This window comes from Typopeltis vanoorti, chromosome 18 (assembly GCF_054136105.1).
Source record: "Typopeltis vanoorti isolate ZY-2024b chromosome 18, IOZ_Tvanoo_1.0, whole genome shotgun sequence".
Classification (NCBI taxonomy): domain Eukaryota; kingdom Metazoa; phylum Arthropoda; class Arachnida; order Uropygi; family Thelyphonidae; genus Typopeltis; species Typopeltis vanoorti.
In genome coordinates, this window is record NC_143566.1 from 94,514,142 (window position 1) to 94,531,686 (window position 17,545).

Below are 17,545 nucleotides of genomic sequence, written 5' to 3' on the forward strand. Positions count from 1 at the left end.
GCAACTTGTTGTCAAACATAGTTTTTACTACGTCCTTTATAGCTGGAAGTAGTAAATGTTCCCCGATAGAATGAGCTTTCCCTATTTTCGCTATGCACAAATTTAAGAGACATGATTCCAGTACCTTGCTATTAATCGAACCCATGGCCGAAATACATCTTTCCCATGATTTAATGTCGCTAAGTGTCGCTGAAATTGGATTTTTTTTTTCTTCAATTTGTTTATTTTTCACATCACAATGTTTAGTTTCTAAATGTCGGAGTTTCGCAGGTTTCATGAACTAGTTCGACAACACTTCATAACACAAAACACATTGAGGTTTCTGTTCACTTTCATCTTCGCACCAAGTAAACCCGAATTCCAAATATGAACTGTTATATTTCCTACTGTATTTTTTCTTTGAACTGCTTGTTTCTTCTACTTTAATAGTATCAGATTTACTCACCATTACAACATGTGTATCACAATTAGGGCTGGCACCACCTGTTTCATTTGCTCTTCTTTCATCATCATCATCATCATCAAATTCCTGCCATGTACCCTCAAGGGGTGTACAGGATATGACAGTACTACATGAAAAAATTACATCATTACTAACTTCCTATCTACAATTTTCCTCCAAATCAGTCTGTTACTTGTCAAGACTCCAACATTATCAGATCTTATATTTCTATCGTCTAAGGCACTTTGTACCGTATCAATCCACCTATATCTTGGTCTTCCTCTGGGTCGTTTTCCTGCCAACCTGGCAGAGAACACTTGTTTTGCTAATCTTTCCTCTCCCATTCTATTTAAGTGACCATACCATCTGAGATTAGCTCTGCTAACGCATTCCTGGATGCTGACAATGTCAAGTTCTTTCCTAATATCCTCATTTTTAATATGATATTGCCATTGATGCCATCTGTTCACGCCTCTAATCTTTCTCAGGACTCTCATATCTGCGGTCTCTAGTCTTTGGTCAAGTGTTTTACTTCTGACCCAGCTCTCAGATCCATAAGTTAAAATTGGTTTGAACACAGTCTTGTATACAGCTAATTTAGTGTTCCGACTAATTTCTTTCTTATTCCATATGAATTTATTCAATTGACTTCCCCGATACCAGCTTTGCTGATTCTGTTGTCTATTTCTATATTTAGTTTACCATCTTCAGTAAAAATTGTGCCTAAGTAGCTGAAATGTTTTACTTGTTCCACAGGTTCTCCATTCACAACACAGTTGACATTTTCAATGATTCTGCCTATTTTCATTGTCTTTGTCTTTTTATTGCTGACCTTCATACCATATCTATTACAACAGCTATTCAATTTAGTCAGAGAATCTTGCAGACTTGTAGCGGATTTATTTAGAAGTATAACATCATCCGCATAAAGCAAAGAGCTGACATTAACATCTCCAATTTTGATATCAGGTTTAATACCACATTCCTTCATAATGTGATCCATATAGATAATGAATAACAGAGGGGATAACGTACATCCTTGTCTCACACCAGATTTAACATTAAACCATCTTCCTGTACTTCCTTCAATTCTAACTGCAGACTCACAACTCAAATAAAGACTAAGTATTGCTTGATATAATGCCCCATTGACACCATATAACTGCAGCGTATTGAATAGCTTCTCTCTTGGCACCTTGTCATATGCCTTTTCCAAATCGACAAAACTTAAATACAGATCTTTTATATTCCCATGCTTTCTCGACTATTTGTCGTAAAGTGAAGATCTGATCCTGACAGCCTCTATTTGGCCTGAATCCAGCTTGTTCTTCACCAAGCTTTTCTTCCACAATTCTTCTCAACCGTTTCTCAAGTATACTTGCATAGATCTTGCCAGGAACACTCAGTAGGGAAATACCTCTGTAATTCTCACATTCAGTTTTATTTCCCTTTTTATATATGGGTACTATGAGAGCTCTACTCCAATCATCGGGAATTCGTCCCTCTGTCCAGGCTTTCTGAACTATGCAGTGCAGCCACTGTAAGACTCTTATACCACCATACTTCAGCATTTCTGGTCGAATATCATCTACTCCTGCTGCCTTTCCACATTTCAAGCCTTTGATGGCTTTTTCTACTTCAAGTATGGATATGTATTCCTGACTGCATGCCTGGTCAGTGTTTTTTATCACTGTGCTGTCATCACTGCTTGTTTCATTTAGCAGTTTTTCAAAGTAATTACTCCATACTTCAAGGATATCTTTTTCTCCTGTTTTCATTTCACCTTTATCATCTCTAATTCCTTTTACAGCACTCTTTCCTCCATTCCTAAGCTTCTTCAACAACCTCCAGAATATTTTGCCACCTTCTTGATATTTATTTTCTATATTCTTGCCAAAGTTCTCCCATGACTTTTGTTTAGCTAGTTTTACACACTGTTTAGCTTTCTTACATTTGTCTCTGTATTCTGTAAGAGTAAAAGCTGACTTATTTGCCAGGAACTTTTGATATGCTTTCTTCTTTTCCTTCACTGCCTCTTTAACTTCCTGTGTCCACCAGGGAGTTCTGATTTTTTTATCTTTGCACACAACCTCACCACATGCCTCTCTGGCAGAATCAATCAATGTTTCCTTTAGAGTTTGCCACTGAATCTCCAAGGTTTGATTCCTGTTCTCAAACTCTTTCATTTTCTTTTCAATAATATTTCTGTATTTTAGTCTACAGTTTACATCTGAGAGCTGCTCAACTTTTATTCGCTTTAAAACTTTCTTACATGTTATTCTTTTCAATATGAAATTCAATTTTATCCTGCTCAAGACTAAATAGTGATCACTTCCAATTTCAAATCCTCTGTACACTCTGGTGTCCTGCACCAGGGAGAAAACATCACTATCAACAATAACATAGTCAATGAGACTTTTCTTATTCCTAGCCTCTTCTCTCCATGTGAATTTGTGCACATTTTTATGTTGGAACATGGTGTTAGTAATAACCAGTCCATGTCCTGAACAGAAATCCAACAGATATTTGCCATTATTATTAGCTTTGCTCTTTTCTCCAAATTTTCCCAAAATATTTTTGTATGTCTCACAATCATTTCCTACTCTACTATTTAGATCCCCAACAAGGACCAACTTTTCCTTTTTCATTGTGTCAGTTGCTTTTTCTAAAGCCTCAAAAAATTCCTCCACTTCTACCTTAGTAGAACCTTCTGTGGGACCATAGGCACAAATAAGTCTCATTGTCCAGTTCCCCATTCTCATATTTGCCCACATTACTCTACTTGAGACTGACTGCCATTCAAGAAGATTAGCCTTGTATTTTGTGTTGAATACTATGGCTACTCCTTCTTTTCCTTGATTGTTATTGCCTGAATATAACATTTTGTATTTATTGCTCAGAAAGATCTCACCAGTTTTGGTCTTTTTTGTTTCAGTCACCCCTATTATGTCGATCTGGTACTTATCTAATTCCTCAGCTAGCTCCATTTCTTTGCCATTCAGGCTTCTTACGTTGATAGTACCGATCTTTAACTCTGGTGATGTTGAGTTGGGGTTTGTTTTCAGATTTGTTCCAGTAGCTGACTTTTCGCTGTTCGCCCTGGTTCCCTGGCAAAAACAATGGGGGCCTTGTTTAACCGGGCGACGCCCCAGCCGGCATGAAATTTTGTCATGTTGTACCATCATTTTTTATTTTGGTTTAACCAATAAGAATACAATTTGGTCGGCTAAATCCCAAATTGCCAGCCCATCCTCGTTCGTTCAGTATCAAAGTAGATACCCAACAGGGTGCACCACGAGAAGGTGAGGATTGGACATTAGGTCAGAAGCCCTGGTCGGTTCTCCGCATTCCTTTAAAGGCTATGTGGAGGTCTCCTCTCAGTTATACAGCTTTGACCCTTAAGCACCCCTTGCTCTTCTTTTCAAAGTCCCAGTTCTAAGCCACTTTTCCATTATTAAAAAAATGTTTCCGAAAAATATATAAATGCTGGGGTTAACTCACAACACACTTTGTCCAAGTATCATTTAGCATTTCTGAAGGTATACTGAGCCTTGTTTGAAGGAGAAAAAAACCTTCAGTAATAAAAATCAATAAACAACAAGCAATTGATTGAAATGTGGATAACACATGTTCACTTCAAATCTGATGAAACAGCAAGGGAAGGTGGAAGCAATAAAACTATATTGTTGTTCATTTCACCCCTCTTATTATTCGTCATTCTACCGTTACAAATTATTGTAGTGTCAGAATGACGAGTAATAAAAGAGAGGTGAAGTGAACAACAATAGTTTTATTGCTTCTGCCTTTGAACATTCTGATGCTAGTTTTTTTTTTAAGTCTCCATTTGATTTCAATAATTTTTACTTACTTATTCAATTTTAATTTGTTTGGTTAATTAAAAAATATATATTTATTTAATTAATTTAAGTTTGCCTGCGGACCACCTGTCCCGTGGTCTGCAGACCACAGGTTGAGAAACACTGATCTAGGTTATTTATTTATGTGCCTGTCAACTGTAAAAAACTATAATCTAACCTCTGCCAAAAAGTTTTTTCATACTACTTCAAATTCATCTAAAAATATCAACTTATATCATGTAAATATTAGCTTGTTAAGATCAAATTTTGACAATTTAATGTTACTTTTTTCAGAAATCGAACAATTTATAGATGTACTAGTGTTAAGTAAAATATGGATCAAACAACTTGAAACTGATCAATACTCTCTCATTAATTATGATATGTATTATGACTGTTGTGATTACAATCTTTCAAGCAAATTAATTCTATATTCCAGGAAAAATACTTTTCAATTTCATACATTGGAATCAAATGTGCATAGTGCTAAAACTATAATGATTTATGACACAGTATCAATTGGGGGGGGGGGGGGGGGGGATCTTCCTTGGGACATGCCAAACTATGTTTCAAATTGGAAAGATGCAGAAAATGGGAAAGTATCGATAGATAGAACTGTAGGTGGATATCAAATATTGTATTCAAGATCAGATGAAAGTCATGAAAGAGGTGTGGCACTTATATTTAGTGCAGAGACAAGTAAAAGCATAATAATTTGGAAGCCCAAAAGTGAGAGGATAATAATGGCTACATTATATTCAAGATGTAGTAAATTAACCACAATACAGGTTTAGGCATCAACAAATGAGAAGGATCTTGAAGAGAAGGAGAAGTTTTATGATAAGTTACAATAATGTAGAGAACAAGTACCAAAACATGACATGGTTATTCTAATGGGTGACATAAATGTCACCCATTAGAATAACCATGTAGGTAACGAAGCATGTGGTTCAAGAAATGAGAATGGTGACTTATTGGTGGCATTTTGTGAAATGAATAGCTTTGTGATAGGAAGAAGCTTATTTAAGCATAAAGACATACATAAAATGACTGGGTAGTCATTTTATGCAATCATGGATAATTTTAGGAGTTCACTCTTAGATGTTAAAGTAAGGTGAGTAGCTGATGTAGGATCCAATCACTGCATGGGATTAAAAAAAATTAGAAATCAGAATGGGAGGTAAAATATGCTGCTATATCTAAATTAAAAATGAATGAAATTAAGAAAACTTTTTCTATTATGATAAAAAATCAATTTTATATTTTGAAAAATGAGAAGCTAGAAGGTGAGAAAGTAGAAAGCCCAGAAGACATGACTGAAATGCAATGAAAAAATTTGAAAATGATATATAATGAGGTTGCAAGAGACTGTTTGGATTGTATTAATAATTATCAGACAACACCTAGTGACTCATAGAAGAAAGGCATGAAGTTAAAATGTTTGAAAGTGCTAAATCCCAGAAAGCTAAAGAAATTAAGTTAAGCAATTATAGAGAGAAAGACAAGCTAGTTAAAAGTTTGTCTGCAAGAGAGGAGATAAAAGGAATTATGTGGACAGTTTGGCAGAAGCAGCACAAAAGGCTGCAACATTAGGGCACACTGGAAGAATATATGAGATGACAAAAAAAAAAAAAAAAAAAAAGGGTCTGAAAAAAATAAACAAGTAAATGCTATAAGAGATAAAGATGGTTTGCTGCTAACTGAAGATAAGATTGTTACAAGATGGAAAGAACATTTTGATGAAATTCTAAATGTAGACAACAATATAACTGACATGATTAGAAGTCAATAATGGAAGAACCTCCTGTAAGCATAAATTTAAATATAACATCAGAAGTTATATCTAAAAATGAAATAACAAATGTAATGGAGAAAATTAAAAGTGGAAAGGCTTCAGACAATGATAATATAGCAATAGAATTGTTTAAGACAACTAAAGAAACTGCTGCTGATAAACTGCAACTGATCTTTAACAATGTGCTAGAGACTGAAAAGATATCTAAACAGTGGAAACAAGCAATGATAATTATAACCCTTAAGAAAGGTGATCTCACTAGATGTAAGAATTGGAAGAAAATTAGCCTACTCTTAATACCTGCAAAAATTTTCTGTAGAATTAAAAATGAAGTCAAGAAGATATTAAGGCATGAACAAGTTGGTTTTAGAATAGGTGGGAGTATTGTACATCACATTTTTTAAATTTAAGGAACATCACTGAACAAAGCATAGAATTTAGAAGCCCATTATACATAAATTTTATAGATTTTGCTGAAGATTGACAGACGAAAAACATTATGGTTAATTATTAAAAATTGTGGAATTAACAACAAATATGTGAGAAAAATGAAAGATATGTATAAGGAAAGTAAAAGTTGTGTTATTGCACAGCAAACAACATCCGAATAGTTTGAGATAAGATTTGGTGTATGGCCGAGTTGTGTAATGTCTGGATTATGAGAAAAGTTACAGGTGTAAGGAGAGGAATTAAATGGAATCCTATGTCACAGTTAAAAGATCTAGATTATGCTGATGACATAGTCTTGATATCATCAAAATATAATGATATACAAACAAAATCAGAAGACTTGTATAAAATAGCTGGAAGGGTTGGTCTTAAATATCACTAAAACAGAAGTGCTTAAACTAAACAGCAAATGTTACAAAGAGATCAAATTCAATCAGCATGCTGCAGAAGGTAAGAATTTTACATACTTGGGAGCAAATGTAGATACTAAAGGTGGAACTGACAGGGATATAATACAAAGACTGACAAAAGCTAATACTGCTTTCAGAAAATATCCCTATTATGAAAATCTTCAAAATACCATAATAAAACCAAAATAAGATCTTCATTAGCAATGTTAAGGATGTATTATTATATGAATCAAAGATGCGGAAGCTCACAATAAAAACAGTAAGGTAAATTAAATAGTTAAACAAAATGTCTGCATAAAATATTTTGACCCCAATGTACAACAAACGATGACATATATAAGCTAACTGTGCAAAAAAGCATCACCAATGAAATAAAAATTCAGATGAAAATGGATTAGACACATACTGAGAATGGAAGAAGAGACTCCTAGAAAAGAGATTCCCAGAAAAGCCTAAATTAAATTTGAAGAGAATGACAGATCTCAGCATTATGTGACATGAGGCATGAAGAGGATAAGTAAGTAAATAAGTAATGAATATACTCAATATTTGCTATATACTGTGAGCATGATGGCCTAGTGAGCTATATAATGTTCTAAAGGCCTTAAAACATTATAATGTTATGCTAGTGGGAAATATAAATTTGGATTTATATAAGAATAATACCAAAATTGAAGAATATAAAAATTTATTATCTTCACATGAGTTTCTTGGATACATAGATGGCAATACAAGAGAAGCAAACTTAGGTGATCAAGTTGTATTGATCACCTATTCATAAGAACCAAAATGGCCTATTAGGTATCCTGTTCGATCTATTTTAGAAAAATAACAGATTATTACTCTATACTGTTGAATCTGTCATCACCTAATAGTGTTGATATGAGTTGTGCAGGTAGTAATGAAAAATTCAAAACTGGCATCAGTTATAATAAATTTAAAATTTACATAAAAAATTGTCAAATGCCTCAAAATGATCTATTAGATGGAAATCAGTTATATGAGTAATTTATCAAAATGATTTAAACATGCAGACAGCAAATCACAATATCATAAAAGAACTACTGTTAAAAGGGGTCTTCACACAAACTAGATAACAGTTGAACTAAAAAAATATAAGGACAAAAGAAAAACTATTATAATCATAGGAAGAATTCCTACTATTTACTGTTTGAACATGACTATAAAATCTTGACCATGACTGCAATCCCTTATATTTTATTTTTAAATGATTTCCATTTATTTTAATTATTTTCAGATCAATAGTTTTAATCATAAACATGCGAGTGTATACACAGAGGGTTCCAATTTAACGCATGAACTCTACTGTTTCTTTATTCAATTCCTTACTGCTGTTTGTATTGATGATGTCTTACAATACATAAGATGAAATATTTACATAATAAGGTTATTTTTACTGTGGTATATGTGTTATTTTATAGTTATGGATACCCCATAGGTTTCATTATAACAGAAAGTTATTTAATTTAGTTAAAGAATTCAGAGCATTGAATTTATTTAGGAGTACAACATCATCTATATAAAGCAAAGGGCTAAGTAATTCTGATATCAGGTTTAACATCACTTTCTTTCATAATGCAATCCATGTGAATGATGAATAAGAGTGGAAAGAGAGAGAGAGTGTGTGTACTCATGTATTATACCTGATTTCATACCATACTACTTTCCTGTATTTCCTTCAATCCCAATTACTGACTTATAACTAAAATATAGACTGTATAATGTTCCATTTTACCTCATAATTCTAGTGTTCTAAACAACTTTTCTCTTGGCATATCATGTTTTTTCCAGATCTATTAAAAGATCTACAAAAATTAAATACAGATCCTTGTTATATTCTCGTGTTTTTGGAAATATTTCTTGTAAAGTGAAAACCTGATCCTGATAACCAGTATTAGAAGTATGCAAACAAGGAAGGTAATCTATTTAATAGATAATTGCCTTTCTTCCAAATCCCTTTCAATTACTTTCTCAAAGACATTCTGTTTCTATACATATTTTTCTCCCCCCCCCACCAGCCCAGGTACTTTCATGATTGCTTCTCCACTGAACTACCCACAACCATTCCTTCCCTTTCTTCTAATTATATAAAAACATGAACAGCTGCTGATAAAAATCCATGCACAACTGGTCTCCAATCTTACCACACCAACTTCTCATCTACATTCCACTTGCCTCTGTTCTTTAAAAACAGTAAAATGATTTTCCCACTGAATTCAACTTTTGTTCAAAAAATACATTAACAGATTCCTTCTTTCTTCCTGATTACCTACTCAACAAAAAGAAATCATCTTGTATAAACATACATACCTCACAAACAACTCCAAAGCCACCTTTTCCAATTGTTCTTATTTCTATATAATCGCATTCATAACGACTTGGATGAGAAATCTGCTCTGGCAATGATGAAAACAAAGAATGATATCTAAAAAATAAAAATTACACATAAAACATACTTTTTTTTTAATTGAAAAACATGATTATTATTCAGTATTTCGACTGAGACCATATCTAGAATACTATGCTAAGATGTAGTCACTAGGATTTCATTATCCACTTCTGCACAAATGGATAACGAAATTCGGCTTGTTATGGAGATAGACTACGGATATTCAAACAACAGTTTGGTGACAAAGGGAGGGATATCATTGAGACATTTAAGCTATTGAAAGTTATTTACTGAACTGACATACTGAGAAGATATTTCATGTAGAATGAGGGGAAAGGAATAAGAGGCCATCCCTAGAAGTTGCAAAAGGAAGTAGAAAGTAAGAGGGTAAGAAGTTGGATTTTTATAAGGAAAATGGTTAATATGCACAGAGAAATGTTATTTTATTTCTTTTATTTTTTTTAAATCAAATGCTAATGTCCCAAGAATGTTGCCTGATTGATGTCTCTGTCACAACTAGGATATCATTTGCCCTAATCTAATTTTGGATCATGATGAAGATTATGTGTGTGGCAAAAGTACATGCAAATGTCTTTCTTCTATGGTGAAAACACAAACCCATTTGCAATTGCCCAGAAGAAATAGTCAGTGTTTTACTAAAGTTATCTGCATATAACTCTCACACTGCATCAATGACAAAAGATGGCCAAATCATCCATACAGAGGATGATTTTACTGTCTGACAGTTAGAGGTAGACTGAGTTAACGTCAACATCAATGCATGAGCAAGTATTTTTCATGTAGTTTTCTGGTGAGTGGAATGCACTGTGTGAGAGAGTGTGTAGAGTGCAGAAAGAGTGAATGAGTTTAAGGCACGTTTTGATGAGCAACATTGTATGTGACAATGGGACTTCACTACAATGAGTCTTTTGGCTACAATGGAAGTCTGATGATAATAATAATAACCATATGTCACTTAAAACAGAACCTTGTGGGACTCTCTAATCATGTAAAATAAGCCTAAAGAGAGAGTGGATATGATTAGGTAAATTTTTAATAAAGTGAGGATCCTTTAAGAACAAAGTCGTCAAGGTCTAATTAGTGTATCGAACCCAAAAACCTAGAAATTCATCTTCACAGAAAATCTTGTTACAGAGGCTAAGCAGCTGATAAATGAAAAGTGGTGAAGTTTAACTATCTCATAATAGATGTCATTTGGTCATATAACAATCAACACTGAAGTACAGATAGAAAAAAAAAAAAAAAACGGAAAACTAGTTTTTAGTTCTTTTTTCAACAATTTATTGCAAAGCCTTTTCACAAATTCTTCAAATTCTTTTCTCCTTGAATCCTAGATTCAGAGATGCTTTTCCTCAAGAACACTCCTCAAGAGCATCAGCAGATGCTTTGGGGTTAACAATTGTTGTATATCTACTGTGTTCATGGAGTGAAAGTGAAGTGTTATATCTGCTCTTCTTCCATGAACAGATCAACCAACACCAGAGAGGTCTGAGATAAGATCTGGAAAATGAAGGGAAAGCAAGAAGGACAAGAGAGAGATGCTTCATACTCATTTCATGTTATCGGAACCAAAAGGACTCCTGGATCATCTAGGAGTCATTTTATTCTGATGAGAGATATATTGTGCTTGGGCATATCTTCAAAGAATATCGCAAGCTTTATGTTGAGTTTTCGTGGCTCTGAGCATTCTCCAAGCATTGACAACCATCTTATAAAAGTAAGATGGTTGTCAAAAGGTACTATTTGCAAAGGCTTGTACAACTTTATAACTCCATGGTGGAATTTCTGTCTGAGGACAATCAATCATTTGCTGACAAATTAAGTCAGTAGAAAAAACATTTCTTTTACCTTGCTGGTATATTTTCAAAATTCAATGAAGCATAAAAAAACTGCAAGGTAAAGACATTACAATTATACATAATCATACAATTATTTTGAGATTTCAAGAAAAGTTGATGCTCTTCAAAACTTTACAGATTGTAGAAATTTTCATTTCTTTCCAAATATGTCATCTTTAGAACAAGAAGCTGAAGGAAATTTTTCAGGTACTAACATATTTTTTTATGTAGCTCACTTCAAACGTTTAAAAGAGGATTTTAAAAATAAATTCAAGGATCTCGAAGATATGAAAGTTCCACAATGAATTATGTATTCATTTGATGTGCAGGGTGTTGGGGACAATTTGAATCTGGATTTGCAAGAGGAAATTGTTCAAATGAATATTGACCTAGGAGATAAATCCCAGTACTCAAAAGAAAGTTTCAGAGATTTTGGACAAGTAAAAATATTATTGAAAACTACCCCAAACTGTAATAAAACTGTTGAGCCTTTATTAATGACCTTTCCGAGTTCATACATAGTAGAAGTCAGATTTAGCCATGCCAACAGAAATTTAGCTAAGCAGAGAAATCAACTAGATTTTCAAAACAATGGAGATCTAAGGTTAACAACTAACACATCATGAACTGAATATTTCCTCTCTTTTAAAAGCACATTAACCTCATCCTTCACATTATACATGTAGTAAGTGTCAGTTTTCATTAAATTTTTTTAATATGCATTACGAATCACAATTGGATACATTTTCTAAAAAAATTGTTCATAAAATATATTAACTTGAATTACTGATGGCACGCTGGTCTCTGGCCAAAATATTTAGAGCATTAAAAATTATTTTTTCTTGTGAATGCATGAATCTAATAATCTTTACTATGCTACAAGTGCCATTAAAAAGGAGGATGTATTGTATGAAGATTCAATGATAAGAGGTGCACTGAGAAAATGACAAAAGCATGTTTCCCATATATGAAGATGAAGAATGTTAGTGAAGCTGTCAGTTTTCTGAGAGACAGAAAATAGTTGATTGTTTTGGCAGGCACAAATGATTTGAAAGACGAGAAACATGCAATGAGAGAAGATATGAAAGAGTTGCTGATAGAAGTGAAAAAAGAAGCATGAGATGGTGAAGATTGAGCCTGTTGCCTCGGTATGATTGGACTGAACTGAGAATGGCTATGATTGCTAATGAGTTGATGAGAAGATTGTGCAGGAAGGAATGGTGTACAATGTATAGACTGAAAAAGTGAAGAAGTTCACTCTTGCAGTGGACTGAACTCACATGGGAATGGATGTGAAGCTGGTGGTATGGATGAGGGATGGGAGTGGGATATAGAAGAATAAGTCACTAGTGGAGTATCTCAAAGCTTAACGATATACGGGTTGATATTCAGTTATTTACTGATGATGGAGATGTTGGTGATGTAGATATACTGCAGGATAATTTAAATAAATTGTCACTGTGGGTGAAAGTTTCATGCTGTGTATCGCATCGATGGTAATGGATTGCAGGAAATTGACTAGGCTAAGGATTTTAGGATAATGGTGGACAGAGTAAATATTGCAAAAGTTGCAATATATGCTTGGATATATTGCAACTGGATATATTGCAAAATAATCCTGCAAGGATTACTCAAAGATTGAAAACGACACATATAACGATAGAGAGGTTATCATCCTTCCTTATAAGACTATGATTCAGCTGCATCTTGACATTACTTGTACAGATTTGTTTGCCTGTATTTCTTGGGGATCAATATGAGATAAACAGAGAGAACTAGTGCAAAAGAACTAGAGAAAAAGGGTGCAAAGACTTATCCTGGAGCAGATATCTCATCAGACCACAATCCCATAGTTGCAGAAGTACGTCTTAGATTAAAATCAGCTAAAAAATCACAAAAGAAAAAGAAAATTGATGTAGAAAAACTGAAAGACCCGAACATAAATAAAAGTGCCAAGACACAGCTTAACCTGCGATTACAACAGATTAACATAGAAGAAAATAAAAGTGTGGAATCTCTTTGGAATAGCTTAAAGAATGCCATCGTAACAACAAGTATTGAAGAAGCAGGTTATGTGAATAATATAAAACAACAGGAATGGATGACAGATGAGATTCTTTCTTATTGATACAAGAAGAATGTACAAAAACAAAGACCTAGCCAGGTATACAGAAACAGATATCAACAAGAAAAAAATAAAAGAAGCCAAGGGAAATTGGATGAAAAATGTAAGTACTGAAATTGAACTGCTTCAGAAGAAACATGATAATTTCAACATCTATAAGAAAATCAATGAAATTTCCGGAAAACTGAGGAAAAAGCAAATAGTGTCTCCAAGAGATGAAAATGGAAAAATAGTTCTAGAAGAAGAGAATAAACCACAGATTTGGATAAAATATGCAACAGAACTTTTCAATGATACTAGACAGAAGCCTATAAATATAAAATATAACATTCAAGGACCAGCAATCATGAAATGCAAAATAGAGAATGCTATACGAACAAGTAAAACAGGAAAAGCCAGTGGACCAGATGGTGTGCAAACAGATTTAAAATTAATAGAACCAGATAACATCAAACTTCTTGAAAAACTATTTAATAAAATATATGAAAGTGATGAATTTCCATCAGATTGGCTCAAATCTACATTTATCACTGTCCCAAAGAAACCTAAAGCGAATTCCTGTGGTGACTTCCGACTTATTAGTCTATTGAGCCAAACATTAAAAATATTTTTGAAAGTAATTCAGAATTGCATTTATAGAAAAAGTGAAGAAACTAAGTGAAAACAATTCGGCTTTGGAATGGTTTTGGTACTAGAGAGGCCCTTTTCTGTACCCAAATATTGAACAAAAATGCATAGAAAAACAGAAATCTGTCTTTATGTGTTTCATAGATTTTGAAAAAGCATTCGACAAAGTCAGACACACCAACTTAATAGAAATCCTTCAACAAATAAGGCTAGACAAACAAGACATAAGACTAATAACAAATCTGTATTGGAATCAGTCAGCTACCGTTCAATTAGACATTACCACCAGTGATATTAACATCAAAAGAGGAGTGAGACAAAGATGTGTGCTCTCTCACCACTCCTGTTCAACATATATGCAGAGGTAATCTTTAAATAAGCATTGGAAGAATGTCCAGAGGGAATCACAATAAATGGAAAGATTGTTAACAACCTACGATATGCAGATGACACCGTGCTAATTGCAGATAATATTATGGATCTCCAAAAACTTATTGACAGAGTATACATAGAAAGTCAAAGAATGGGAATAAATATAAACATCAACAAGACAAAATACATGATCATCAGCAAACATCCAGCCTCATGAAACTGACACTCAATGGGAAAAATATTGATCAAGTGTCAAGATATAAATATCTTGGTTGCTGGCTTAATGAACGGTGGGATCCAGAAATAGATATAAAGACAAGGATTGAAGTTGCACGGCAGTCCTTCATGAAAATGAGAACACTATTCTGCAATAAAGACCTAAACATGGAAGTCAGATGCTGAATGCTGAAATGCTACGTGTGGTCTATTCTGCTCTATGGAGTTGAAACATGGACATTGAAGGCGACAGCCATCAAGAAAATCGAAGCCTTTGAGATGTGGCTATACAGAAGAATGCTAAAGACATCATGGACAGAAAAAATTACCAATGAAGATGTCTTAAAATCCATTGGCAAAGCTAAACATCTTGTACAAATAATCAAGAAACGAAAAACATCATATCTTGGCCACATCATGAGAAACAGCAAATACCAACTTCTACAAACTATTTTGGTAGGAAGAATTGATGGCAAAGGAACTAGAGGAAGAAAAAGAACATCATGGTTTGACAACATCAAGACGTAGACAGGAAAGAGCAGTGCACAACTGCTCAGATTAGCACAAGAGTGCAGTTTGTTCGCCAAGATGGTCGCTGACCTTCGATAGACGATAGCACAATAAGAAGAAGAGAGAACTAGAGATCACCTTTGAAGTTATGAAAGGGTGTGGTGGATAAATGTGTGCAGACTAGAGTTTTGCTGGGAGAGTGGTGAATGAATGGGATGAATTGCTAGTAGTAGTTGTATTTAGTGCAGAGACAAGTAAAAACTTGATAAACTGGAAGCCCATATTGACTGAATAATAATGACTCAACTCTTTTTCAGGTTATCTTGGAAGTAAAGAAAGCCATACCACTTCCAAAGATAGCGGGATATTAGTTTGCTGTTAATATGGCAACAGCAAGTCAGCGCAGACCACATGATAGATAATTGCATTTTCTAAAAATAAGTTCCCTGTAACAATTTAATGATATGAAACATATAATTCTAGCATCAGCAAGTAAGGATATAGTAAAATAATTATATACAAAGTACCACACGATGTGGTAATGTAAAAACTTTAAAGAACTATTTTATGCAGCATAAGCCTATAGTACGAATGGTAAGAAAAGCCAGAAATGTAGCTTATTCTGCTACTTCCAAGATAACCTAAAAAGAGTATGGTTAAGTGCAAGATGTAATAAGTTAACCATAAATAAGTTTAGGCATCAACAAATGAAAGGATCTTGGAGAGAAGGACAACTTTTATAGTAAGTTACAGAGATGTATAGAACAAGTACAGAAGCATGACATGATCATTCTTATGGATGACATGAATGTGAAAGTTGGCAAAAGAAATAATGAGCTGAGGGAGCAGTAGGTAATGAGGCATGTAGTCCAATAAATGAGAATAGTAACCTACTGGTTGCATTTTGAAATTAATAATGTTGCAAAAGGAAGAAAGACGTTTGTTTAAACATAAAGACATACATAGAATAACCTGAATATTAGCAGATGGCAAAACCCAAATGGATCATATGTCAGTCGAGGGTAATTTTAAGAGTAAACTCTTAGATAAGGTGATTATTCTTCTTCTACGCAGGATCTGATCATTACTTGGTAAGAGCCAAACTTAAATTAAAACTGCATGGGATTAAAACAATTAGAAATCAAAATGGAAGGATAAGATAGATGTCTAAATTAAAAATGAATGAAATAAAAGAAAATTTCTCTATTATGATAAAAAAAAAAAACAATTTCATATTTTGGAAAATGAAAGGCTAGAAAGCAGAAAGCCCAGAAAGGCAAAGGGAAAAAAAAAATTTAAATAGTATATAATAAGGTCGCAAGAAACAGGTGATAAAATAAAATAAAAGAGAAGGTAAAGGGAATTATGTGGACTCAATTTGATAAATTATGGAGACCACAACTTTTTTAAGAATAATTACTTGAATTTCCCGATGTTCCGAACTTCATATTAAGGTCACCATTACATTAAGGGTACACGTGTGTGCGTGTGTGTGTGTATTCTTCTTTTAAATTAAAGATACCAAGAAATTATATACTTGGTTTAATCCTTTATCCAAGTGTAAGCAAACAAAGTTTGAGTCTGAACTATTTTCAGGACTAGGGCAACTTGTATATGCTTACTAAATAACTTAAGGAAATTACAAAGTACAATAGAATACATGTTAAATTAAACTTTAATATATTTCCAATATTTCGGCAACATCACGTTGCCATTTTCAAAGGAACTTACAATAAAGACATGTGCACACAGGTACTAAACACAGTAAATGAGAAACGAAGCGAGGAAGCTATGGTTTTCCTAAAAGTCCTGATGGTGCCACCTAGTGGGCAATGTAGGTATTCTTAGTCGTTAGGCTGAAGGTCTCCTGATGTAAGCCTCCCAAATTTGGGGCAGTCTCATGCAAACAAATTTGTTGAGGTTTAGCATGTTTCTTAGGGCTGAGGCTGATTCCATGAATAGTCTTTCAAATTTAAACTTGCTACAGTGTACTATTGTGGCTTTCTTCCACCGTATTCTGTGGTGTGTTTCCAGAGCATGGTCTACAAGACCAGAATGGCTTTACTAGTGAAACCGGATGTAATCCTTGTGTTCTGAAATTCCGATATTCGGTGTCCTGCCAGTTTGGCCAAAGTAGGACAACTTACAGCTGCAAGAGACCTGGTACACATCAGGTAGGTCTAGGGGGGGGGAGAGTGGTTGGTCTTTAGTGGAGCGGATAAGGGATGCCAATTTTTTATATGGTCTGTAACAAGAGGTCAAGTCATTTTTTTAGGATTTTTGTAATTTTTTTTGAGGTGCCTCGGATGTAGGGAATGGTGATGAATTTAGAGTAATCCTTGTTGTGAGGAGGGGGTTGTGGTTTACTGGTTTCAATATTTTTTGGGGAGGGTACCATATTATCATTTGAACAGATTAGTGTAGCCCTGTTGTATAGTGTTTTAATGACTCCATATTGTTGTGAGGAAGGGG

General features: G+C 34.0%; 1 protein-coding gene across 2 annotated transcripts in view; it reads right to left on the reverse strand.

The window, feature by feature from the left end:
* Positions 1-17,545, reverse strand: part of LOC150096953 (eukaryotic translation initiation factor 2-alpha kinase 1-like) — a 261,883-nt gene that overhangs the window by 138,699 nt on the left and 105,639 nt on the right. For both annotated transcript variants that reach the window (XM_090408147.1, XM_090408148.1), the window contains exon 8: positions 9,286-9,400. In XM_090408147.1, the coding sequence (XP_090264273.1) occupies positions 9,286-9,400 (115 nt within the window). The remainder of the gene's footprint in view (positions 1-9,285; positions 9,401-17,545) is intronic.